The 26,581-nt window shown below is 43.7% G+C and overlaps 1 protein-coding gene across 1 annotated transcript in view; it reads left to right on the forward strand.

Annotated features, from left to right (window-relative positions):
- Positions 1-26,581, forward strand: part of LOC149440951 (protein diaphanous homolog 2-like) — a gene marked incomplete at its 5' end in the record, with an annotated part of 377,750 nt that overhangs the window by 54,225 nt on the left and 296,944 nt on the right. The window contains one exon of the mRNA XM_089657938.1: positions 23,006-23,107. Coding sequence (XP_089514064.1) covers positions 23,006-23,107 — 102 coding nt within the window. The remainder of the gene's footprint in view (positions 1-23,005; positions 23,108-26,581) is intronic.

Here is a 26,581-nt window from a genome sequence, read left to right on the forward strand (position 1 = left end):
GAAACAATTAGTAAGGTTGTAGTTACAGATTTATAGACATTTCCCTCCAATCGTACATTGACCTTTAGACTTCGTTGTGCCCTCTCACTGCAGGAATTCTGGGAACAACATGTCTCTAAAGCCTGTGGATGCAAAGGAAATCCATATCAGTGCTTTGTCTACCCCATGTATCTTCTGGAAGCCTCGGCTTGTTTTGGTGTACAAGTTGGAGGAAACATCACAAGGCGTATTGGTCTGCCTGGGGCGGATGGAGCTGTGGGGCTGGTTTCCTTTTTTTTTTTAAATTTTTTTTTTCCAATATTCTAACATCAATAGCATCAAAGGAACAAGGGGAAGGGTTTAGATCTGCTCTTGTCTTCAAGGTATTTGGTGGAATCACGCAGATGCGGGAAGGGAAAGCAGATTATGTTTGTGAGTTAGAAAAACAGAAAGTTGGTTTGTCGACAAATAAAATATTCCCTTTTAATCTTCATCTGGATCAATGGCACTTGTCTCATAGCACACCAAGCCGTGTCTGCTGCTATTATTAGATTTCAATCCGTTCCAATGATAACATTCAGGAACACAAAGCAAAGAAATTCCAAAAAAAAGCCTTAGCCCATTAGCTTCCTTCAGAGTCCTCCTTTAGATCAGAGACCAAATTACATCAGGGACCCCAATCAGAGACCCACTTAAATCAGGGTACCCACCAGAGTTCCCCTATACATCAGGGTCCTCCCTTACATCAAGGTCCCCATCAGAGTCCCCCCTTAAATCAGGGTCCCCATCAAAGTCCTCTCTTACATCAGGGTCCCAACTTATATCAAGGTCCCCATCAGAGTCACCCCTTACATTGAGATCCTCCCTTATATCAAGGTCCCCATCAGTTTCCTCCCTTACTTCAGAGTCCTTATAGGAGCCCCCATCAGAGTTTCCCCTTATGTCAAAGCCCCATCTCCTGAACCATGCCCCCATCTCCTGAATCATGTCCCCAAGTCTCCAACAACTATCATAGAACACGGTAGGTGGCCATATATCTCTGACCATCTCTTTTAGCATATTTGGATTCTTTGACCATCCCTTGTATTATCCTGAAGTCTCTGGTCATCTCCTGTTGTATGTCGGCGGTCTCAGATCATCCCTTGTATTAACCTCCATTTTCTGACTATTTCCTGTAGCATACTGTATCTGTGGTCTCTGACTATCTCTTGTAGTATGATTTTGGTCTCTTACCACCTCCTGTTGCAGATTTGCATTATCTGACCATCCTTTTGTAGCATGTCTGCACTCTCTGACCATCTACTGTAGCAAAACTGCAGTCTCTGGCCATCTACTGTAGCAAAACTGCAGTCTCTGACCATCTACTGTGGTAAAACTGCAGTCTCTGATCATCTACTGTGGCAAAACTGCAGTCTCTAACCATCTACTGTGGTAAAACTGCAGTCTCTGACCATCTACTGTGTCAAAACTGCAGTCTCTGACCATCTACTGTAGCAAAACTGCAGTCTCTGACCATCTACTGTAGCAAAACTGCAGTCTCTGACCATCTACTGTAGCAAAACTGCAGTCTCCAACCATCTACTGTAGCAAAACTGCAGTCTCTGGCCATCTACTGTGGTAAAACTGCAGTCTCTGACCATCTACTGTGTCAAAACTGCAGTCTCCGACCATCTACTGTAGCAAAACTGCAGTCTCTGGCCATCTACTGTAGCAAAACTGCAGTCTCTGCAGTTTTGCTATAGTAGATGGTCAGAGACTGCAGTTTTGCTACAGTAGATGATCAGAGACTGCAGTTTTGCTACAGTAGATGGTCAGTCTCTGACCATCTACTGTGGCATATCTGCAGTCTATGAACTTCTATTGTATTATGTCTTCAGTCTGTGACCATCTACTGTGTCATATCTACAGTCTCTGACCATCTATTGTATTATGTCTTTAGTCTCTGACCATCTACTGTGGCATATCTGCAGTCTCTTACCATCTATTGTATTATGTCTTCGGTCTCTGACCATCTACTGTGGCATATCTGCAGTCTCTTACCATCTATTGTATTATGTCTTCAGTCTCTGACCATCTACTGTGTCATATCTACAGTCTCCGACCATCTATTGTATTATGTCTTTAGTCTCTGACCATCTACTGTGGCATATCTGCAGTCTCTTACCATCTATTGTATTATGTCTTCGGTCTCTGACCATCTACTGTGGTATATCTGCAGTCTCTTACCATCTATTGTATTATGTCTTCAGTCTCTGACCATCTACTGTGGCATATCTGCAGTCTCTTACCATCTATTGTATTATGTCTTCGGTCTCTGACCATCTACTGTGGCATATCTGCAGTCTCTTACCATCTATTGTATTATGTCTTCAGTCTCTGACCATCTACTGTGTCATATCTACAGTCTCCGACCATCTATTGTATTATGTCTTCAGTCTCTGACCATCTACTGTGTCATATCTGCAGTCTCTTCATCTCTATGCCTCCAGTCTATAACCATCTCCTCTAGCATATTTGCAGTCCATGTCCGTCGCTTATTATGCCTTTGGTCTTTGACCATTACTGTAGCATATCTGCAGTCTCTGACCATCTCTTCTATTATCCCTCAAAGCTTTAACCATCTTTTGTAGTATGTCTGCAATCTCTGACCAGCTATATAGGTTCAGACCATCACACCTATATGAGCTTGGTGGACAAACCATGGAATGGAGGCTAGTGCACATCTAACACTAACCCCCCCCCCCCCCCCCCTTACCAGCCATTAGAACTTGGTGCTGCATTAGTTTCCTTTTTTCAGGCTTCCATTAACACACATTCTGTCCTAGAGTGACAACACTCACTCATCCTAGTGTACCAAGACATCAGAATCAGTAAGAACTACTGAAACCTCCCCCTCTCCTCTACAACATTGATGGTCAGGTGTCCAATAGACCAAAATGGAGCACATAAATGTTCCATAGGGTGTACAAACACTTTAATACAGAGTTCACCCCCATCCCCTATGCAGCTATAACAGCCTCCATTCTTCTGGGAGGGCTTTCCACAAGATTTTGGAGAGTGCCTGTGGAAATGTGTGTCTGTTCAGCCAAAAGAGCATTTGTGAGGTCAAGTACAGATGTTGGATGAGAAGAACTGGCTCATATTTAGAAAAAATTCAATTCTACCCAAAGATGTTCAGTAGGGTTGAGGTCAGGGGTCAATGCATAAGCTCCAAACCTCAAACCATGCCCAATTCTTACACTTCTTACAGATCAGCCCCAATACATGCACTTCAGACCTCAGATAGCACCTTGGATCAGTTTTGCATATGTCACATTACTAACACATCATGTTTGTAGCATATATGTAGTCTCTGGCTATCTCTTGTATTATGCCTTCAGTCTTTGACCATCTCCTGTAGCATATCTGACATTTCAGACTCCAATGCATATATTTCAGACCACAGACAAAACCTCAGGTCACTTTGCATATGTCACTATTATTAACACACCATTTTATATGGCCAGTATATGTTGATATCATAAATCAAGGCCACTTGAGTTCCTCCACACCAAACCCATCCAACCATGTCTTTGTGAAGCTGCCTTTGTACATGGGGTCATGAAAAAGGCCTTCACCAAATGGCTACTAGAAGGGTGGAAGCCCACAGTTGTCTAAAATGTCTTTGTATTCTGTAGTTTTAACAGTATCCGTCACTGGAAACAACTCATATAAAAATATGTTTTTATGTAGCACCCTCCTAGTGTAGACTGGCAGATAAATTTAGTTGGCTGGACTGTAATCAGAGGATCAGAGATTGATTATTCATGGCTGCTCAGTATCTCCAAGGCTGCTGCTCTGATTGCTTCCCCCTGTCTTCTAGAGGATTCCAAAATCATAGTGGGAGATCAAACAGAGTGGGCAGCCTGAATATTTATGGAAATCTAGACTATCCCTGCGGAGGTGTGTCCAGTAGGTGGTTGAAGAGCCTTTAGTCTGAGGCCAGAGTCAGCAGAGTTCAGAGTTCCTGGGTCCAGTCCTGCAGAAGGAGCCCCTTCTACCTCTGGGGCAGAACACTAGAAGGAGCCATCAGGAAGACACCAAGGTCCCAGCTTAGCTGGTGGGCCTATTCGCAAGCTTAGATCTGTGGATCAAGTTGGATCTGAAGGAGCTCACTGGAGAGAACCAGAAGGAAGTTGGTGGGAAAGGTGGTAGGAAGAGCCTGGCGGATATCGGCAGGAGGCAACCAATGATCCTGTGGCTATATGAGTAAGTGACGCCAGTGCTGGATAGTTAGTGACTGAGTGTAGCTTTTAAACTCAGGAAGGAGGTACTAATCATTGTTAGCATAGAGATCCGGTGGGACAAGTAGAGCTAGAAAGCTCAGGAGTCATCAAGTTATCCAGCTCTGCAGGGTATTGGGTTATTCCATGCTCCCTCGCCCTATCCAAGTTCAATGTTCTAAAAAAAAACCCAAAAAGAAACCCCTAGACTGTTCTTTAAAGCCAGTGGAAGAGTGAAGGAAATGCTGTTGCCAGGTTGTGTGGGGACATAGACTACAGTCACCAGCAGCTCCTACGGGGGTGTGGTAAATCCATTAAGGTCAGTAGCGGTGCAATTGTCAGATGTCCACAAAACTTTTGACAGAATAAAAGATTGTATCCATAAGTATTTTTTTTTTTTCGGTTTTAGCTCTTTTCATTACTTTGTTTCCTTTAGAAAGTGATGGTTTACTTGTGACTTCACATAATAGTTCCATTTCCTTTCCTTTTTTAACACCTACCACTGACCCCATCAAGCCTCTTACCCAACAAATCCTTGATCAGTTCATTGTTAGACTTCCTTGCCTCCAGCCTGCCCGTCCACTCTCATGATTTAATATCACATCCTACCTTAGCTACAAGGCTTAGCCCATGAATAAAAAGGACTTGATGGTAATTGCTGCTGTAAAATGTTTACTTTTTTATTCTTTCCTAAAATACAAAGTAGGAGTAACTGCTGTTCAGAACGAGAAAATAAAACCTCACCTTGAGCCCTCATTAGTCTACAGACAGCGCACTAAGTAACGGCGTGCACAGCATATAAACTGAAGCCCATTGAGTTATTTGATTACTTGATGCCACACTTATCTGCTTTTTTTCCTGTGCGCACGTTCCGCTGGGACTAGCTTCCAATTTCCAAACTTATGAAGTTTGTTTGGGAGAGTTTTCAGACATGAGTCTTTGTGAAAGCCCCCATGTTCAATATTCCCTGGCTTAAAAGAGCAGATTTGCCTTCTGCAAACAAAACAAAAGTATTTTTAAAATTGAACATTAAAGAAAAGCGTGATGTTTATCTGTGCCTCTTCCACTCACAGAACACCTTGTGGGAAAAGAATGCAAGGTATTTTTTGAATGGAGTAGATGCTGAGTGGGAAACCCACAATCTTCTATAAACTCCAGCCAGAAGTGTAAGCCTCAGTGCCAAATGCTTGTATGGGCTGAGTTTATTTTATTATGCATTTATTTATGCTTTATTGATTGAATACATATATATATATATATATATATATATATATATATATATATATATATGTATACTTTTTTTTTTTTGTCAATTATTATTTATTTATTTATTTGATCAATGGTGTCAAACTGTATTCATGCCATTGGCGGTGGGAAATTTGGTCACCAGCTCTACTGAAAATATATATATATACACATACTGTGTATATATATATATATATATATATATATATATATATATATATATATATATATATATATATATATATTATATATACACAAACACACATACATACACAATATGTGTGTGTATGTGTGTATATATATATATGTGTGTACATGTGTGTGTGTGTATGTATATATATATATATATGTGTGTGTGTGTGTGTGTGTATATATATATATATATTTTATATTTATTTATTTTTAATTATTATTATTTACTTATTTATTTGATCAGTGGTGTCAAACTGAATTCATGTGTTGGTGGTGGGCAATGTGGTCACCAGCTCTACTGGAAAAAAAATAAAAAATAAACAAAAAATATATATATACACACACATATATATATATATATATATATATATACAGTGTATACATATATATATATATATATATATATATATATATATATATATATATATATATATATATACACAGTGTATGAGTGTATGTGTATATATATATATATATATATATACTGTGTATGCATATTTTAGTTTTTTTTATATATATATATATATATATATATATATTTTTTTTTTTTTTTTTTTAAATTAATATTATTTATTTTTTTATTTATTTGATCAATGGTGTCAAACTGGATTCATGCCGTTGGTGGTGGGCAATTTGGTCACCAGTCCTACTGAAAATAGGATGGATTAGGGTCAAACCTGCAGTTCATTCCTATTCTTCACCAAGCTGGACTGCTGTTATTGCAGTAGGGGTTAGAGATCTGGCTGGACTGCCTGGTAGGGCTGCCAGGATCACAATGCTGGCTGCACGGAATTAGAATTAATAAATTATGATATTAAATAAATTTTAATTGTTAGTAACAATAAAGAAATCGTAAATAATATATAATTAAAATTCTATTTTGATATTATTTGTAAATATTTAATACAAATATCAAAATATAATTGTACAGAATTGTAATTCTGTATTATTTACTATTATTAATTATTATTACGAACATAATAGCACTGTCTGTAACACAGCAGGGAAAGAACGCTTATTTTTATAGCCCAGTGTTTGTGGAATGTCAGGTTAGCACCCGTGGACATATTTTACCTTCTTACCAGAAGGCACCCCTTTGAGGGTCTTACCCCTTTAACTCCGTCAATGGTAAATACCTTTCTGGCTCCTGCCTTGTCCCGGCCCCTGAGATTCCAATCTCGGAGGTATGTATCCACATTTGTAAATTTTTTTCTTTTCACTCATTAAATACAACCGGTTGCTTTTGTTTGTTAAGACCTTATGGCCCAGATGCATGTTTTAATTAAGGGCAAAGTTTTTTCCTGGTATTTCTGTTCTCGTTAGAAGTTTAAATAGCCCCCCTCCCGGACAAGTTCCAGCACTCCCTGTCATTATTAGTCTGCATTGTATCTGGAGGTTAAAAGGCTGCGTTAACCTTGCAGGGGAATTTACATATTTGTGGGAAAATGTCAAACAGCTGAGCCATCTCTCCGGCTTTTAACATAAAAATACCCCCGAGAGATCGACTAATAAGCATATTTAGATAGAATTGCTTCTCTCGCTGAAGGCGGTGTTGTGTCTGTTGAGAGAAAACAAAGCTGTTTGATGATGTGAACCCAGACTGTGGTCCACGGGCCCTGGAACCGGCTGCAGATATGGCAGGGAGGCGAGAGAGGCTGCCAAGTCCAATCTGGCAACGTATGAGACAAAACGAGGGACTGGACAACGATGTTTGCACGGGACGCACTTCAGTTGGTTCGTCAACACAGTAGTACGATATGACAGATCAGAGCAGATGGGATACAGGCTTTAAAGATGGATGATGGGCGAAATTGAATTCCTGACCATTTGCAGCATATACAATATACTCACCTCTAATCCTGGGCCCTGTGATCCACGTATGGCGCCACTCATTTGCCCCAGGTACCTTTCCCAGGTTAGTGCAGAGGAAGCGAGACACACAGCAACAGTCACTCTTTCTGACTCAATGATCAGTCTAGGGCAGTGGTTCTCAACCTGTGGGTCGCGACCCCTTTGGGGGTCGAACGACCCTTTCACAGGGGTCCCCTAAGACCATCAGAAAACACATATTTCCGATGTGCAGAAAGCAGCTGCTGTGTTGAAAGCAGCAGTATTGGAGGTAAAAGGACACTCATGAATTATAATTACTTGGTAAATAATTTTATGGTTGGGGGTCACCACAACATGAGGAACTGTATTAAAGGGTCGCGGCATTAGGAAGGTTGAGAACCACTGGTCTAGGGGTTATCGTTTTGAGATTTATTGCTGAATAATCTTGGATGGGATGGCGGGAGCTGTGGGATACTCCAGCAACACTCTACAGCAGCCTTTCTCAACCTTTTCAACGATGGGCAGCACAGTGGCTAAATGGTTAGCACTTCCGCCTGGCAGTACTAGGGTCATTGGTTCGAATCCCAGCCATGGCACCTCCTGCCTGGAGTTTGCATGTTCTCCCTGTGCCTGCGTGGGTTTCCTCTGGGTACTCCGGTTTCCTCCCACCTCCAAAGACATGCTGGTAGGTGAATTGGATCCTGTCTAAATTGGCCCTAGTATGTGTATGTATGAATGTGAGTTAGGGACCTTAGATCGTACGCCCCTTGAGGGTTAGGGACTGATGTGAATGTACAATATATATGTAAAGCGCTGCATCAATTGACAGTGCTATATAAGTCCCTGAAATAAATAAATAAAAATTGTCATGTTTCCCATGACTGTCATATTATTTTTATTATTATTATACAGTATTTATAAAGCGCCAATAGTTCACTCAGCGCTGTACATTACAAAGGGGGACAGAACATGTGACAGAACAATACCAATACAATGCAAAACATGAGGGGATTGAGGGCCCTGCTCTTTCGAGCTTATATGCCTTTAAATGTTCTTTGTATTTTGGCTCTGCTCCTCCCTGTCAGGGACCATCCCGACGCATGGGTCTGCACATGCGTAGGTGTCTGTCAAGACATGCAGGCAGCAGGGTACTAGGACCCAGGTGCACCCGGCACCTATGACAGTGCTGGGCAGGCACTAGGACCTAGGCTGCGCCAGTCAGGTGCAGGACAGGCTACTTAAACCAGCCCTGCACAGACACAAGTTGCAGTATGGTCTGATCTTTGCTCCTGTGTTCCTGCTATTTGAGATTCGTTGCTGACCTTGCCTGAACCTGACCTCCGCTGACTTCTCCTGCTCTGACCCCCTGGCTAGTTTGACCTCTCTTCTGGATAATCCCCATACCTGATCTGAACTTCTGTTACCGACCCCAGCGAGTGACCTGACTATTCTTCTGCCTTCCGCCTTGTACTACGCTGATCCCACGGTTACTGACCCGGCCCGTTTGACCACGCTTACTACTCCGCCATCCATCCATCCCGCTCGTATCCCGTCTTCCACCTCTTCACGTCAGGCTCTCTACCTGCACATACCCCTGGTGGATCTCTCTACCACAGACGGGTGTACTCAGGGGCCGCGACCTGGTCCCTGTCTGCTCCAAGCCCATCCCCACCATCAGGGGCCCTGGTGAAAAAGCAGACTGGGGCTTAGACTCCACACCCTGAGGAATCCTGTCCTGTGGACTGCTAGAGGCCCCGCTAGGCGGTTACTAACACTCCCTTTCCTTTGGTTTAGTTCTTGCTGTATAGATAGCCCCACCCCTTTTCCCAGAAATGCATTTCAGCTTCTAGCCTCATGTCTTATAGAAGTAGATCACATTATGATCTTTTGACCTATCTGATGTTCATTGTTGTAAGATCCTCTCAGTTTATGGAATAAACTTTGCAATATCTACAAGGTGTCATCTGATCGAGTCACTGCCTGTGTTATTCAACTAAGATTGGAGTTATCGCTAACTCATTACAACTGTAAGTTACAGAGATCACACTATCAATGCTTAGATTGGAGAGACAGAACAGGAACCCTTCACGTAACTTTCCGGTCTCAGGGAACCCCGGCTAAAAATGCCTTTATCTACAACTCATGATACATTAGTGTGATAGTCAGAGGTAAGAATGCTCCTTACACTTGTGGTCATTGGGAAAAAGTACCCCCTTACAGATTGTTAAAAAGGTAAATGGTGTCAGTGGGAACTTACCTGAGAGGCAAAAATTGCTCATTGCTCAAGGAACCCCAGGCAATCTCTAAAGCAGTGGTTCTCAACCTGTGGGTCGCGACCCCTTTGGGTCACAGGGGTCACCTAAGACCATCGGAAAACACATATTTCTGATGTGTAAAGAGCAGCTACTGTGTAGAAAGCAGCTACTCTGTTAAAAGCAGCTACTGTGTTGAAAGCAGCTACTGTGTTGAAAGCAGCAGTATTGGAGGTAAAACGACACTTCATGAATTATAATTACTGGGTAAATAATTTTATGGTTGGGGGTCACCACAACATGAGGAACTGTATTAAAGGGTCGCGGCATTAGGAAGGTTGAGAACCACTGCTCTAAAGGAACCCTAGGGTTCCACGGAACCCTTGTTGAGAAATCCTGCTCTACAGCAATAAGACGACACCAGGGGCGGACTGATACCTCATGGGGCCCCCGGGCAATAGGGGATCATGGGGCCCCTGTGTCCTTGCCTACACTTAAACCACACCCAGAAATGCCTATGAAAGGTACCAGGGGAATCTCATGAGGCCCCCTACTGACGCCGGGCCCTCGGGCAGTGCCCGAGTTCCCAAATGGTCAGTCCACCCCTGGAGGACACTCTTCACTTTGTTAACACTTCTTAGAACAGGTTCTCTAGTCGCAGCTAAGGGATTGAGCAGCACTAAGACACCATAAGAGATGTCCCATTCCAAGTAAGCTCAGGCACTGATGTGCAAAGGATAGTAGCAGCGAAGAGTCACAAGGATCCTACACTCAGGTCTGCACTCACAATGTCCCTGGATACTTGGATGCCTCCTTCCAATATCAGCCAGATATTTCTCCTGTGAACTCTGCAGGCCAGATCCTCTGTAAAATCCCTTAAATAGTTTCAGAATTTTTTAGCAGAACAGGCACCCCAGCTCTAGCATAGATAGGAACTCAATGAGCACTAGACAAGTGTGATTTATTTAGTTTTTAACTATTTGTCACACGGAAATGTTATTTTCGGAGATTCAGATGTATCTGGATCTCCAAATGAACCTAGAAACAAATGGCAACAAATCAAAAAAAAAAAAAAAATAAGGAAATGAACAAAATGCATTTGATTCATTCAGAAGCAAGGGCGGACTGACCATTTGGAAACTCGGGCCCGGGGTCAGTAGAGGGCCCCATGAGATGCCCTGGTACCTTTTTCATAGGCTTTTTTGAGTTTGGGCAAGGACACAGGGGCCCCATGATCCCCTATTGCTCGGGGGCCCCATGAGTTGTCAGTCTGCCCCTGACCTGGATAGGAGCCGGCAAAACCTTGTCAGGGATGGTGAAGATCCTATGTAACGAATGTGGTAACAGTTTGAAAGCCGTCAATGCGATCTGTAGCTGAACGAATGAAGAGGGGATGGACCAGAAGGCAAACACCTGGGATGGAACTGGCAGCTCCTCATCAAGGATATGGGGGATCCCTCGGAGACAAGCAGAAGAAAAAGGAGGGTGTCAGGTCAGGATAAGTAAAAACCGTAATAAACTTTATTACAGAAGACTTGCATCTAAAACTCCTTCAGTCGGCGTGTAGAATAGGAGAACAAGCAGAGGAGCAGGATCGCAATTCACTCTGATGGATGGACCAGTGACAGCAGCAGGACCATGCAGGGAGCCACTCGCAGACTTGGCGGTGTTGGTTCAAAAATCCCACCAAGCAGTGGAGAGGTTGATAGGTACCGTGACAGGTGCCGTGAATGGTGGGTAGGCGAGGCTGCAACGCGTTTCAGAAGCTCCGCTCCTGTCAAGCAAAAAACTTTGCTTGACGTAACCACATCGCCGCAATTCTAACTCTGGGTGTGTCTATTAAAATTACAGTCTTTCTTCCAACCTCTCTTCTCAGCTCCACCCATCTTGCTCTAGATCTGCCCAACTTTTTGAAGGCTATGGGGGTCATGACAGAAAAGAAGAACTTTCCAGACACCACTTACAGAACTTTCTAGTCCCAAAACTACAGTCCCAAAGATTGATGGAATATCTATCACTATGTGGCGCGCACAGACATGAAGTGACATGCAGCAAAGTTACTTGTGCTTCTGGGCACATTCAACAGATTATTCCTCAAGTAATTCTTTCCGGTGACTGTGCCATTTTTGAGTTCTGAGGAAGGGGAAGATCTTTGAGTCCCTGAAACATGTTGGATGTTTTGAGTCTTCTTGTATGAATTAACACCGGTATAAATATATTTTGTCCCTGGATTCAAAACTCATGGGGCCCCCGGGCAATAGGGGATCATGGGGCCCCTGTGTCCTTGCCCACACTCAAAGCACACCCAAAAAAGCCTATAAAAGGTACCATGGGGCATTTCATGGGGCCCCCTACTGACCCCGGGCCCCCAGGCAGTGCCCGAGTGCTCGAATGGTCAGTCCGCCCCTGCTTGGGTGCCCCTAGCTAAGGGGTTTGTGATAAGAGCAGTGTCACTGGAGCCTTGCACCCTCAATGAACGCAGTGACCTTCTCCAATCCAACCACTACTCACTGATTAATCAGATCCAGCCTCACTCATACAACTTCCAGCAATAAAAACCTAAAAATTGTGTTTAATCCTTCCATGCTCTAATACCGCAAAAAAAGCTGGATAGGTAAATAATATATATTTTTTTTTTTACAAGGAACATTTTAATGTTTTTACTCTAGAAACAAAGGAACTTTAAAATGTATCTAAACCCTCACAACGAACATCTCTGACTCACTCCTAAATATATAATTTACCGGTATATAATTTACAGTCCTGCTTTAAAACCAGCAAATTTGCAAAAAAACTTTTTTGCGTTTTCTTTTATATATTCTAAACATTTATTTTAGTTCCCTCGCCTCCGCAGCCCCCCCCCCAGGCATGAGTCAAAAAGATGTGTACCTAGTTCTGCAGCCTCCTGGGGTACTTACATTACATCCCCCCAGGAGGCTGCAGGATCGGCACACTGAGTGGCCAAAGGGCAGTCAGGAGGGTGGACTGGGATAGGTTTGGCATGTCATCAGAGCTGGCTGCCTACACCAGAAAGAGCGTTAAAAGGGGAGGGGAAAAAGTATAAAAAAAAAAAGCAAACAAACGCAGCCTCCACATCTAAAGAATGGTAAACTGCAGTTTAACATTTTTGTTCTTGGGTTTAGATACCTGTTACTCCTTTACATCACAGGCAGGGGTGGACTGACCATTTGGAAACTCGGGCACTGCCTGAGGGCCCAGGGTCAGTAGAGGGCCCCATGAGATGCCCCTGGTACCTTTTCCATAGGCTTTTTTGAGTTTGGGCAAGGACACAGGGGCCCCATGATCCCTGTCAGGGCTCCGGGTATGACCAGAGGTATGTGAACTGACGCAGGGAAATGCAGGCTTCAGATATGTTATAAACAATATAATTTATTAACACTAACAATACATAAACGCAGTGCAATACTAAAACATAAACACAGTGCAAACGAACCAAACCAAACCACCCACAGATAACAATACATACAATGCAAGCGTAGTCAGGCAGGCCGGGTCAATAACAATCGGGCAGGTAGGAACAGGAGGAGCAGGCAGAGAGTAGTCGGGTCACGAGCCGGGTACAGCAACTAACGGGCAGGTAGGTACAGGGGGTCAGGCAGAGAATGGTCGTGGTCACAAGCCAGGGATCAAACAGGAGACGTCAGCAGAGGTCAGGATCAGGCTGGGTCGGCAACGAGTCAGTCAGGCAGGAACAGGAACAGGAATGCAGGTAACAAGATACAGGGGCCCATAGAAAAACACACACCAAGGCCCAGACTGCAGGTCTGGCCATCCCTTAAATACGCCCTGGTAATGCAGCCCACAAGGCAGGTGAGTCCCACCATTACTGGCAAGTCCATTGCTGACAATCCCCTATTGCCCGGGGGCCCCTAGAGTTGTCAGTCCTCCCCTGATCCCGTCTCCAAAATTTCTAAACAAATGAGCAGTTTACTGTCATTTAGGCTTTAGGGGGGCTAAACTATGGCCAGTGGGAGTAGAAAATGCCCCAGCATCAGTAGAACTAAACCAGGGCTTAACATTTCGAGTCTAGACCTACACAAACCTTACTCTCCACCAGTTGCCCCACCCAACCGTGCCCAGGACCACCTCCAACCCCACCCCCAGCCCGTCCACAACCCCGCCCCCAACCATACCCCCTTAAAGCTTATGAAATTACATTTTTCTTTAGAATAAAGAGTCCAAAATATAAAAAAACTGCAATTATAACATAGCTTTATTATCTTTCAAGTCCCTCTGAGGAATTACATGCCTGATTTTATTCGCAGTTTGTGAGTATCATTTTGTAATTAATAAATTTTGGTTACTGAGGTAATGCGCAAGGTTGGTGCGCTTCTCGTTTTTGTTTCGCTCTGCAGTATTGGTCGGGATTCCCCAGCCTTGTTTGGAGCTGCACAACTCTATATGCATTGGTGGTCGATTTTTCCAGTTCTGGTTCCATCTATCCGCCACCTGCCTGGGTCATAGAGCGCAGGAGAAGTCATGTCTGATATATATTTTTGTTTCGCTTTTTAGGGAAAAATATATAATAGTGTAATACTGCTAGTAAAAATTGCAATATTGGTAAAAAATTGCCATTTGTTAAGATGAATAAAAGCATCTATTTTATTGCCTCCATAGGCTCAAATATGTTCCACTTCTTCCATAACTCATACCAGAGACCTCACAGCCTGGTTGTGGCAAGGGATGACCATCTGAAGCTGCCCACAAAGCTGTGTTGGTTTGGAAACATTGTGCCATTTGCATTGGTGAACGTGTCAGGGTGCAGGCCCTAAAAAGGCTAATTTGACATTTGTTAAGTCATTTTCCGAAATTTGGAGACAGGGCAGTTAACAAGGTCAGGTGAGGCCATCCCCATGGATGCAGAGGTGTCCACACAAACGCTCAGAGCATTAGATGCAGAGGCCGATACTACACGCTCGATTAGCATTTGTGCATGCGTACGACGTGTCCTCTTTGTTGGGCCGCTTTGGGACCGGGGCGCGAAATGCACGTGGAATAATTTTTAACTTTTGACATCTTATCAGTTTGATGCAGCAGTTCAAACTCTTCAACGAGGCTGCTTGAGGTCCCTGGTGGTTGCCGAGCAGTGTGCGTCGTATGATAATGCACAAACACCGTCTGCAACTTTTATTCCCGGCATTGTTTCCAAGCTTGTTCTTGAGGAAAGGAATTACTGAGATTTGAGCAGAACTCTGCGCTTGAAGTTGGGAGTTATCAATGCATGTTTCTGTGGCTGTGTCCCTCCAGCAGAGGTTAACTGGGGACATCAGTAAACGTGATGTGTTTTTCGAACAGGAATGCTGTAAAGAAGTTTTTGAAAAGATGACTGAAAAAAAGATTAAAGCAAAAGCACAACTTTGTTATTAATGTAGTGCTACCCCTGAAGGGGCTACTCGATGATGCTTGTCCCCAAGTGGTTGCCCTGACCTTGCAAGCCTCCCGAAACCTCTTGCGCTGTTGGTACAGTCGAGAATAATAATGCAAGAGAGACAATTCTTTAGTAACACCTCTATATTAGATTGGTTCAAAAAAGTAGACCACAGGAATAATGGTTGTAACCTCCGTGGCGGTATTCCCGAGTGTAGCTCGGGGTAAAGTTTCAGTACCACAATCGGTAACCCCGAGCTACACTCGGGCTTACCATGCAGCGTTGCTCCGGGATCCCTCGGTCACTTACCTTGTCCTGCGCTCCCGCGATGTCCCTCCTGCAGTGTCCCCTGTAATGTCCTCCGGCGGATGCCGGCATCTGTCACCTGGGTTCCGTCCCCTGCGATCGTTGGGACGTACGGGGAACGGAACGGCGGGAAATTTGAAAATGACAAAAAGTGATCAAAAAAAAAATTATATATATATATATTTAAATACATATACAAGTGCCAAGCTCCACAATATAAACTATATATATTATAGTTTATAAATATATTAATTTTATAATGACAAAAAGTGACATTCACTAAAATCACTAAAATCACATAGTATAACATTCCTGTATCAAACCATTTCACATACATTTTGTCCCGAGTGCTTTGTCCTGCGCTCTGCCTACATTTTTACCGCTGTTTCTGCCTGGAAACTGAGAAACGTCCATGGCGTCCAAAAAGCGTCCCTTTACATCAAAAGCGGTTTTAGACCGGCTAGAGAACAGCGATAGTAAATCAGAACCACTTGCAGAATTGAGTGATAATGATTCGTGGGGGAAATTCATCATCAGACACTGAAAATGATTTTGCGACTGAACTCAGCGATGTGCGAACTTGGCGCTATATTTCAAATTTCAGTGTTTTTGGTTTGATTATATTATTGAATTAAATGTATTATTATTATATTATTATTTTTTATGATTATTTATTATATTATCATTTATGATTTCGCGTTTCAACTTTTAACATACCCGGGATGTTTACTAGACTCTTGTTCGGACAGATTTCAGTGAGTTAGTCCTAAAAATTACAGCCTACAATAAGCAAAATACATATTTCCATGCAAAAAAATGTACCGCTTTGAGCATAGAAATATGGACATAATCAGACCGCTAGGGAGGTTAAAGTACACAACCCCAGTCAACACATAAAAGTGCAGCACTGGTACTATAAGAACGATCAATTGGCAATGTTTAACCAGTTATACAGTCATGAGTAGTAAGCTTAAACTATTTTATTGCAACACCAGGATTAAGAAGGGGAAGAGAAGGCTCACTGATGCATCAGCTCTGTCTAGGACACCTGCGCCGTAATGGGGAATGCAGAGAATTATGTAAATGTATACTCCGGCATAAATATACATTATATTGCCAAAAGTATTGGGACGTCTGCCTTTACACACACATGAACTTTAATGGCCCCCCAGTATTAGTCCGTAGGGTTCAATATTGGGCTGGCCAACCCGTTGCAGCTATAACAGCTTCAACTCTTCTGGGAAGGCCATCCACATGGTTTAGGAGGGTGTCTATGGGATGGTTGGACCATTCTTCTAGAAGCACATTTGTCAGGTCAGGCACTGATGTCAGGGGAGGAGGCCTGGCTTGTAGTCTCCACTCTAATTCATCCCAAAGGTGGTCTGTTAGATTGAGGTCAGGACTCTGTGCAGGCCAGTCATGTTCCTCCACCCCAAACTCACTCATCCAAGTCCTTATGGACCTTGCTTTGTGCACTGGTGTGCAGTCATGTTGGAACAGGAAGGGGAAATCCCCAGACTGTTTCCACAAAGTTGGGAGTATGAAATTGTCCAAAATGTCTTGGTATGCTCACGCCTTAAGAGTTCCCTTCACTGGAACTAAGGGGCCAAGCCCAACCCCTGAATAACAATCCCACACCATAATCCCCCCTCCACCAAACTTTACACTTGGCACAATGAAGTCAGGCAAGTACCGTTCTCCTGGCAACCCCAAACCCAAACACATCCATTGGATTGCCAGACAGAGAAGCATGATTTGTCACTCCAAAGAACACGTCTCCACTGCTCTAGAGTCCAGTGGCGACATGCTTTACACCACTGCATCCAACGCTTTGCATCACACTTCGATATGTAAGGCTTGACAAACTGATGCAATCCCGGTGTGGCGATCACTATCACCGCTGTGCTAAACTGATGTGTCCTGCAGCAGTAGGCCAGCAATCTGTCTCTGTAGGAGAATGGCAGTCAGCTCTGAATTCTGTGCCAAGAGAGCGAGCCAGTCTCTTGCTGTAGAATATATCTGCTTTCCTAGCAGGGGAGGACTGACCATTTGGAAACTCGGGCACTGCCCGAGGGTCCGGGGGCAGTAGGGGGCCCCATGAGACGCCCCTGGTACCTTTTTCATAGGCTTTTTTGAGTTTGGCCAAGGACACGGGCCCCATGATCCCCTATTGCCCGGGGACCCCATGAGTTGTCAGTCCTCCCCTGTTTCCCAGTATCTTTCCCGTTCCCCAGCTCTCTGGTAGTTGTAATTTAATCAGCACTCAGGAATACAGAATGTTTTGGCTGTAAGACTACAGGTCCCAAGATCCTCTGCTGTCAGAAGAATTGGATCCACTCTGCTAACAGGAAGTAATGTAGCGGTCACAGTACTGGGCACTAGGTGGAAAAGGTGTAACCATAGTCTCATCTGTAAATGTCCCTGAATGGCATAATGATATAGCTGGCACCTGGCTATATAAAAATAAAATTAAATGTTGAATTTGGGAGCCACCATCCTCTCGCCGCCCCCCTCCCACCCACAATGCAACTCCCCACCCCATCTACCCATGTCCCTGTTCTTTCCCCATTTCCCTTGCTGTCCCTATCTCCCCATGTCTCTTGATCTGTCCCCATCTCCCTTGTCGTCCCTATTTCCCCATGTCCCCTTTTCTGTCCCCTTCTCCCTTGCCATCCCTATTTCCTCATGTTCCTTTCCCTGTCTCCATCTCCCTTGCCGTCCTAATCCACCCATGTCCCTTTCTCTGTCTCCATCTCCCTTGCCATCCCTATCTCCCCATGTCCTTTTCTCTGTCCCCATCTCCCTTTCTGTCCCTTTTCTCCCATGTCCCTTTCTCTGTCCCCATCTCTCTTACTGTCCCTATCTCCCCATGTCCCTTACTTTGCCAATATGCTCCCTTCTCTGTCCCCATTTGCCCAGTTCTTCTGCTCTGTCTCCATCTTACCATGTCCACTGTTCTCTCCGGGGCGGTTGGTAATGAGGGGGTGGAATTATGCATTCCCTGCTTCCTCTCACTGGCTATGGGAAGCTGATAGGTTAGGATCATTGGCGGACTGACCATTTGGAAACTCGGGCACTGCCCGAGGGCCCGGGGTCAGTAGGGGGCTACATGAGATGCCCCTGGTACCTTTTTCATAGGCTTTTTTGGGTTGGGCAAGGACACGGGGCCCCATGATCCCCTATTGCCCGGTGGCCCTATGAGTTGTCAGTCCGCCCCTGGTTAGGAAAGCTAAAACTTCCACGTTGCGCAAGTAGAAGAGAGGGTGCAGCATAAGGGGATGGATAGGAATTTTAAAAATGCAAATCCCCAACAAGTGACTATCCTGGCACCCTAAGCAGCCTTATGCTGAATCCAGCCATGGCTATATGAATATACAGAATATCCCATTTTGTAGTATTTTTAAAAATCCAAAATTGAAATAGCTGCCATATCTTAATATATAAAAATGGATATAGTTCACTTCTTCAAATCTCTCTCCGTCTCTCTCTCTCTCTCTCTTTTTTCTCTTTTTCTTACCAAAACCAGTTGGAATCTCTGGAACCCCTTAATAATGCTTTGTCATTGGCTTTTTCTGCCTTGTCAGGGTTAATATCCCCCAGTTTGGGAACATAAAAAGAAAGGTTATCATTTGGCAGTAAGAGAAAGGGCAACCTGGATCATCGCCTTCACTTAACTAACCTTTAAGAACGCAATTAACATTTAAGGAAAATAAAATTTTTAGGAACAGTATAAAATAATTGCCAGATTTTTAATGGTTTGTGTTCCTGTAAGAGTTCCTTAATGCACCTTTAGCGCTGACGATCAGCATATCAGAAGATTGCCCTCTCTCCATAAAATATTCAGCTTTATTAAGGTTAAATAGCAAAACTATCGAACCGAATTTGGTCTCTCTTTTTTTTTTTTTTTGCTTTCTTTGTGAGTACCTAAAGAGTATACTCTAGTCCAATAACTGTCTGATGATAATTAGTTTTATAATGATCCACAGAACAGAAGAAAGGTGCCCTGCTGTAGCCAAACTGCGGCTTTCTGAGCATAACTGTGTAGGATAGTTTTGGAAACCGATTAGGTTGTCACAAACCCCCTAGTGGACTTTCCATAGAAATATATAGTGAACATAAACCAGGGGTCTCCAAACTTTCTATGAAAAGGGTCAGTTTACTGTCCTTAAGATTTTAGAAAGACAGACTGGGGCCAGTATGGTATCCATGGTTTTAATGGGAGGAATAGTTCCCCATCATTGGTTATAATGGGAGGAATAGTGCCCCACTGTTGGTATCAGTGGGAAGAATAGTGCCCAATTGATGGTGCCAGTAGGGGGGAATAGTGCCTTATTATTGGTGTCAGTTGGTGGAATAGTGCCCCAGGGGCCTAATAAAGGCAAACCAAGGGCCACAGCCAGGCCGCAGTTTGGAGACCACTGACATAAATCATAGAGCAGTGGTGGCCAATTTTCTTGACATAGGGGACCTCACGTTTTGCCCCTGACATCATCAAAGGGTCACACGTACATGAGACATCTAAAGATCACTGCTATTACAACATAACTGTGTAGGATAGCTTTCTCTGTCCCCATCTCCCTTGCCATCCCTATCTCCCCATGTCCTTTTCTCTGTCCCCATCTCCCTTGCCGTCCCTTTTCCCCCATGTCCCTTTCTCTGTCCCCATCTCTCTTGCCGTCCTCATATAACCATGGGAACCAATTTGGTTGCCATAGACCCCCTAGTAGACTTTCCATAGGAATATATAGAGAACACAAACCATAGAGCAGTGGTGACCAACTTTTTTATATAGGGAGCCTCAGGTTTTACCCCAACATTACCACATTGGCCACCAGTGTAATGGAGCACGCTGATGACTAGTGTAAGGGACATATTGACCATCAATGTAAGGGGGCAACTGACCACTAGTGTAATTTTCCTAGTGGACTTTCCATAGGAATATATAAAGAACACAAACCATAGAGCAGTGGTGACCAACTTTTTGATATAGGGAGCCTCAGTTTTTGCCCCAACGTCACAAAATGGTCACACGTATTACCAGTAACTGTAATACTACAGACAGCTGTCAAAGATGGCAGGTATGCTAAAGGATATGGCCAAAGACATAAAAACATGCTATAGGAGTTGTTAGTGATTAAGAACATGCTTCAGGAGACCGCCATAGACTGGAGGCACACTACATGAGACATCTAAAGATCACACTGCTATTACAGCATAACTGTGTAAGATAGCTTTGGAAACATATTAGGTTGTCATAGACTTTACATAGGAATATATAGAGAACACAAACCATACAGCAGTGACTGCCAACATTCTTGACCTAGGGGGCTTCATGTTTTGCCCCAACATCACCAAAGGGCCTTATGTAATATTCAGTAACTGTAATACCACAGACAACGGTCAAAGATGGCAGACATGCTATAGGACACGGTCAAATACTTGAAACATGCTGTAGGAGTTGTTCGTAACTAGGACCATGCTTCAGGAGACCACCACAACTCATGGGGCCCCCGGGCAATAGGGGATCATGGGGCCCCTGTGTCCTTGCCCAAACTCAAAAAAAGCCTATGAAAAAGGTACCAGGGGCATCTCATGGGGCCCCCTACTGACCTCGGGCAGTGCCTGAGTTTCCAAATGGTCAGTCCGCCCCTGGTTCCAGTCAAATCAGAGCCCTGCTTATTATGGTACTGCGATGGAAGGTGGGAAATCCCCCGCAGTGTAACAACGGCAGTAAAGACCCTTGTGTTGCTCAAGCCCTGCTTGACTCCAGCCTATAATAAAAATGGGATGAGTTTAGTCTCAGTTCAGAATGTGTATGTAATATATATGATCCTTTGCAACCAGATTCAGCAAGATTTTCAGATATTCTCTGGACAAGGCCACAGCCTTGAACCTCTTCTCCATACCTGGCAAACCCTATGTCTTTGGTGTGATTGCTTTGCCATAGATGCATTTGTTCATGGATGAAGCTGGGACCTCAGACTTCCCAGTCTGCATAATTACAGAAAACGTTGGTGGCACTCCATTGTAATCCAACATGAAAAGCTTTACTAGTCCAGATAAACAAACATGAAGTGCCAACTGGGACTGGAACCTTCTTCACTGATGTGTTTCACCCAGGCCTTTTTTTCAGTGGGAATGTTGGAGAATGCAGTTCCGGCACCTCCAGCACTAAATGCATGTAATAGCATGGAGTCCTGGGGTATGCTGAAGGGTCTATTGATGCTGGCTGCTGGGGATCTATTGTTGCTGGGTGGGGATCTATTTTTGTGTGGAAATCTTTTTTTGTCTGGGGAGGTCTATTGCTGCTTGGGGGGGAGCTTATGTTGCTGGGGTCAATTGTTGCTGAAATGGATCTACTGTTGCGGGAGGGGTCTATTGTTGCTGGCTGCTGGAGAGTCCATTGTTGCTGGCTGCTGGAGAGTCCATTGTTGCTGGCTGCTGGAGAGTCCATTGTTGCTGGCTGCTGGAGAGTCCATTGTTGCTGGCTGCTGGAGAGTCCATTGATGCTGGCTGCTGGAGAGTCCATTGATGCTGGCTGCTGGAGAGTCCATTGATGCTGGCTGCTGGGAGATCTATTGTTGCTGGGGTGGTATTTTGTTGTGGGGGTTCATTGTTGCTTGGGGAGTCTAGTGTTGCGGGGGTGGGGGGTGCTTACTGCTGGCGGGCAGATCTGTTTTACTGCTTTTCTTGTTATCATTATCACATTCCATACAACTTACTTAGCACCACAAAATGACACTTGGTTCTATAGTCTCTATATGGGGAGGCAGGTAGGAGGTGAAACTTAGGGACAATCCTCAAAGGTGGGTAGGGGCTGGAGACTAGAGGTGACTCAGAAGGGTGGGGGGAGTTCCTGCACCTATTATCTGAGGAAAAACAGACATGGTTTCAACCGAGAACTGGACTTAATCATGAAGACCATTCTTGGATGAAATTCATCCACTTTGAATTTTGATGGAGCAGTATCATGCGCTTTTATGCGATGCGATTTCAAAAATTGAACAGGCACCTTTTTTACGCATCTCTCACAAACAGGACAGCCCATTGAAATGAATGGGCTGCCTAAAAAGTGCGTAAAAATGTGCAAGAAAAGTCTACAGCATACATGCTCAGACAGCTCCAGTGTGAAAGAGCTCAAAGACAGATTCAGGTACTTACACTAGTTACAAAAAAGTACAAATATTTTCTTTACAATTTTTTTGTTCTGTTTGGAGGTTAATTTTATATATATATATATATATATATATATATATATATATATATATATATATATATATATATAAATTTGCGCAAAAATGCTAAAAAAGTGACAACTAAAATTTTGAAATGGAAGCTAAAAAAAAGAACAAACAAACAATCAGAATCTTAGAAACCGATTCAACTCGTATCACAAAGTTGCGTCATCTATTAAGCAACCCAGAGATTTGTTATTTTCTGCATGGCCCCTTGCTCTGTACTAACTGCCGTGTTGGATCAAAGGAGACGGCAGACATCGGATCAATTCCAATTCCACTTCACATGAAAAAGTTTTGTTTTGTCTTTTTCAGAATCTTATCAAGAACCTCCCTGAGCAGAAGGAGCTGACCGCGCTGTCGCAGCTGAAGAGCGAATACGAAGACCTCTGCGAGCCGGAGCAATTTGGAGTTGTGGTATGTACCCAAAAAAAAAAAAAGCAATAATTCAGGCAGGATTTGTCATCTGTCAGCCGGCATAAAAAGAAAGACATTTCAATTGCGTATTGATTTTCCCATTATAGTAACTACTTACATTGCCGTGCGAGAAAACTGGCCTGCTGCCTTTTGGTAATATTATTTATCAGAGACTAGCCAAAGCCAGAGGAAAACAGAGCGGGGAATTCATTCCGAAAAGGGGAAAAAAAGAACCTTATTTATTCAGAGGAGGGAGACATGGCAGGTTGTTTGCAAAGATCTCTGCTGGGATTGCATAGCCGACATGTGATAGGGTCAGAGAGTCCCAAAAATGATATTTTTTTCAGCCGCGTCTTCAACTGGTTTACTTTTTGTCAATGATAAAGAAACATAGAGAGATGGAGAGGGGGGGGGGGATAGAGAGAGATCGAGATGGAGATAGAGAGGGGGAGAGAGAGATATTGAGAGAGAGAGAGAGATCGATAGAGAGATATTGAGAGAGATATTGAGAGAGAGAGAGAGAGAGAGAGAGGGAGAGAGAGATCGATAGAGAGGGAGAGAGCGGGAGGGAGAGAGCGGGAGGGAGAGATCGATAGAGAGGGAGAGAGCGGGAGGGAGAGATCGATAGAGAGGGAGAGAGCGGGGGGGGGGGGGAGAGATCGATAGAGAGGGAGAGAGCGGGAAAGAGAGATCAATAGAGAGGGAGAGAGCGGGAGAGAGAGATCGATAGAGAGGGAGAGAGCGGGAGAGAGAGAGATCGATAGAGAGGGAGAGAGCGGGAGAGAGAGATCGATAGAGAGGAAGAGAGCAGGAGAGAGAGATCGATAGAGAGGGAGAGAGCGGGGGAGAGAGATCGATAGAGATGGAGAGAGCGGGAGAGAGAGATCGATAGAGAGGGAGAGAGAAATAGAGAGGGAGCGAGAGGGGGGGAGAGAGGGAGAGAGAGAGAGAGAGGGAGAGAGAGAGCGAGGGAGAGAGATACACATATATATATAGAGAGAGATATCGAGAGAGAGATCGATAGAGAGAGGGAGGGAAAGATATAGAGAGGGGGGAGAGAGAGAGGGAGAGAGAGTGAGGGAGAGAGCGAGGAAGGGAGATATATATATATAGAGAGAGAGAGGGAGAAAGCGAGAGAGATCGATAGAGAGAGGGAGAGAGAGAGAGGGGGATATATATAGAGAGAGAGAGAGAGGGGGGGGGGAGAGGGGAGAAGAGAGAGATAGAGAGATATTGAGATATATATATATATATATATATATAGAGAGAGAGAGAGATCGAAAGATAGATAGATAGATAGATAGATAGATAGATAGATAGATAGATAGATAGATAGATGGATAGACGGATAGATAGACAGACAGACAGAGATGGATGGATAGATAGATAGATAGATAGATAGATAGATAGATAGATAGATAGATAGATAGACGGATAGATAGACAGACAGACAGAGATGGATGGATAGATAGATCAACTTGGGAAACTTCTTATCAATCATATCCCTGTGTTATAAAATATCATTTTAAATATGGAGGCTCACAAATTTAGAAATATGAACTGACAAGCAAGAGAGATCAGCCGGACTGTCTGCACTGTCAATTTCAGACGTGAAATAAAATGTATGTTATGAGGGTTAGCTCAGGTGGGGATCACCTTCCCTTGGAAAAAGGTAGTCCAGACGGCAGGTCTTTCTTAAAAATCTGACTTGTAGCCAGTTTTATTTAAAAGGTTGCATGCATCATAAAGAACACAAAACAGAAAATAAACCCTCGCCATCCAGGCACTAACTACACAGAAGAGGTTCCTATCTCACCGGTGAAGGGCTTCTCCCTGTAAGGGACATTCTTTTCACTGACCTCCAATGTAAGGGGCATTTTCCCACTGACTACCAATGTAAGGGAAATTCTTCCCACTGACCACCAATGTAAGGGACATTCTTCCCGCTGACCCCCAATGTAAGGGGCATTTTCCCACTGACCACCAATGTAAGGGACATTCTTCCCACTGACCACCAATGTAAGGAGCATTCTTCCCACTGACCACCATTGTAAGGAGCATTCTTCCCGCTGACCACCAATGTAAAGGGCATTCTTCCCACTGACCACCAATGTAAGGAGCATTCTTCCCACTGACCACCAATGTAAGGAGCATTCTTCGCACTGACCCCCAATGTAAGGGACATTCTTCCCACTGACCCTCAATGTAAGGCACATTCTTCCCACTGATCACCAATGTAAAGGACATTCTTCCCACTGACCCCCAATATAAGGGACATTCTTCCCACTGACCACCAATGTAAGGGGCATTTTCCCAATGACCACCAATGTAAGGGGCATTTTCCCAATGACCCTTTGTTCAACCAGGGCTCCTCCAGAGGTTACAAGAGGATCCTTGAACTGTGGCTGATTGATCTCCTATCTGATAATGCATGCATAGTTCCGGGGCCAACAGCTCAGGACAGGGCCAGTGATATGACACCAACAATCTTTTTAGCTATCTGTAAGGGTGGAAATATGACCACCACAGTAAGGGGACATTCTTCCCACTGAGCATCAATGTAAAGGACCGTTTCCCGATGACTCCCCATTAATGTTTTTAGCAAGGGTTCCCTGAGACCATAACATTGTTTTAAAGGTTCTTCTGGGGGAAAAAAAATTGGGAAAGGCATTGACCTTTGGTGTAGATTTTTATCCCATATAATTACCTGAATGCAGTATTTTTTTTTTTTTTGCTGTAGTGGGCCTTTATTACAATATATATATATATATATATATATATATATACAGTGGGGATCGAAAGTTTGGGCACCCCAGCTAAAAATTTGTATTAATGTGCATAAAGAAGCCAAGGAAAGATGGAAAAATCTCCAAAAGGCATCAAATTACAGATTAGACATTCTTATAATATGTCAACAAAAGTAAGATTTTTTTTCCATCATTTACACTTTCAGAATAACAGAAAACAAAAAAATGGCGTCTGCAAAAGTTTGGGCACCCTGCAGAGTTAATATCGTGTACTGCCCCCTTTGACAAGTATCACAGCTTGTAAACGCTTTTTGTAGCCAGCCAAGAGTCTGTCAATTCTTGTTTGAGGTATCTTTGCCCATTCTTCCTTACAAAAGTCTTCCAGTTCTTTGAGATTTCTGGGCTGTCTGTCACGCACTGCTCTTTTAAGGTCTATCCATAGATTTTCAATTATGTTGAGGTCAGGAGATTGTGAAGGCCATGGCAAAACTTTCAGTTTACGCCTCTTGATGTAATCCCCCGTGGATTTCGAGGTGTGTTTAGGATAATTATCCATTTATAGAAGACATCCTCTCTTTAACTTCAGCTTTTTCACAGATGGCATCAAGTTACCATCCAAAATTTGCTGAAATTTTATTGAATCCATTTTTTTTTCTACTCGTGAGATGTTCCCTGTGCCACTGGCTGAAACACAACCCCAAAGCATGATTGATCCAACCCCATGCTT

This window comes from Staurois parvus, unplaced genomic scaffold (genome assembly GCF_062004578.1).
Source record: "Staurois parvus isolate SC_StPar_1 unplaced genomic scaffold, SC_StPar_1.0 ptg001044l, whole genome shotgun sequence".
Lineage (NCBI taxonomy): Eukaryota > Metazoa > Chordata > Amphibia > Anura > Ranidae > Staurois > Staurois parvus.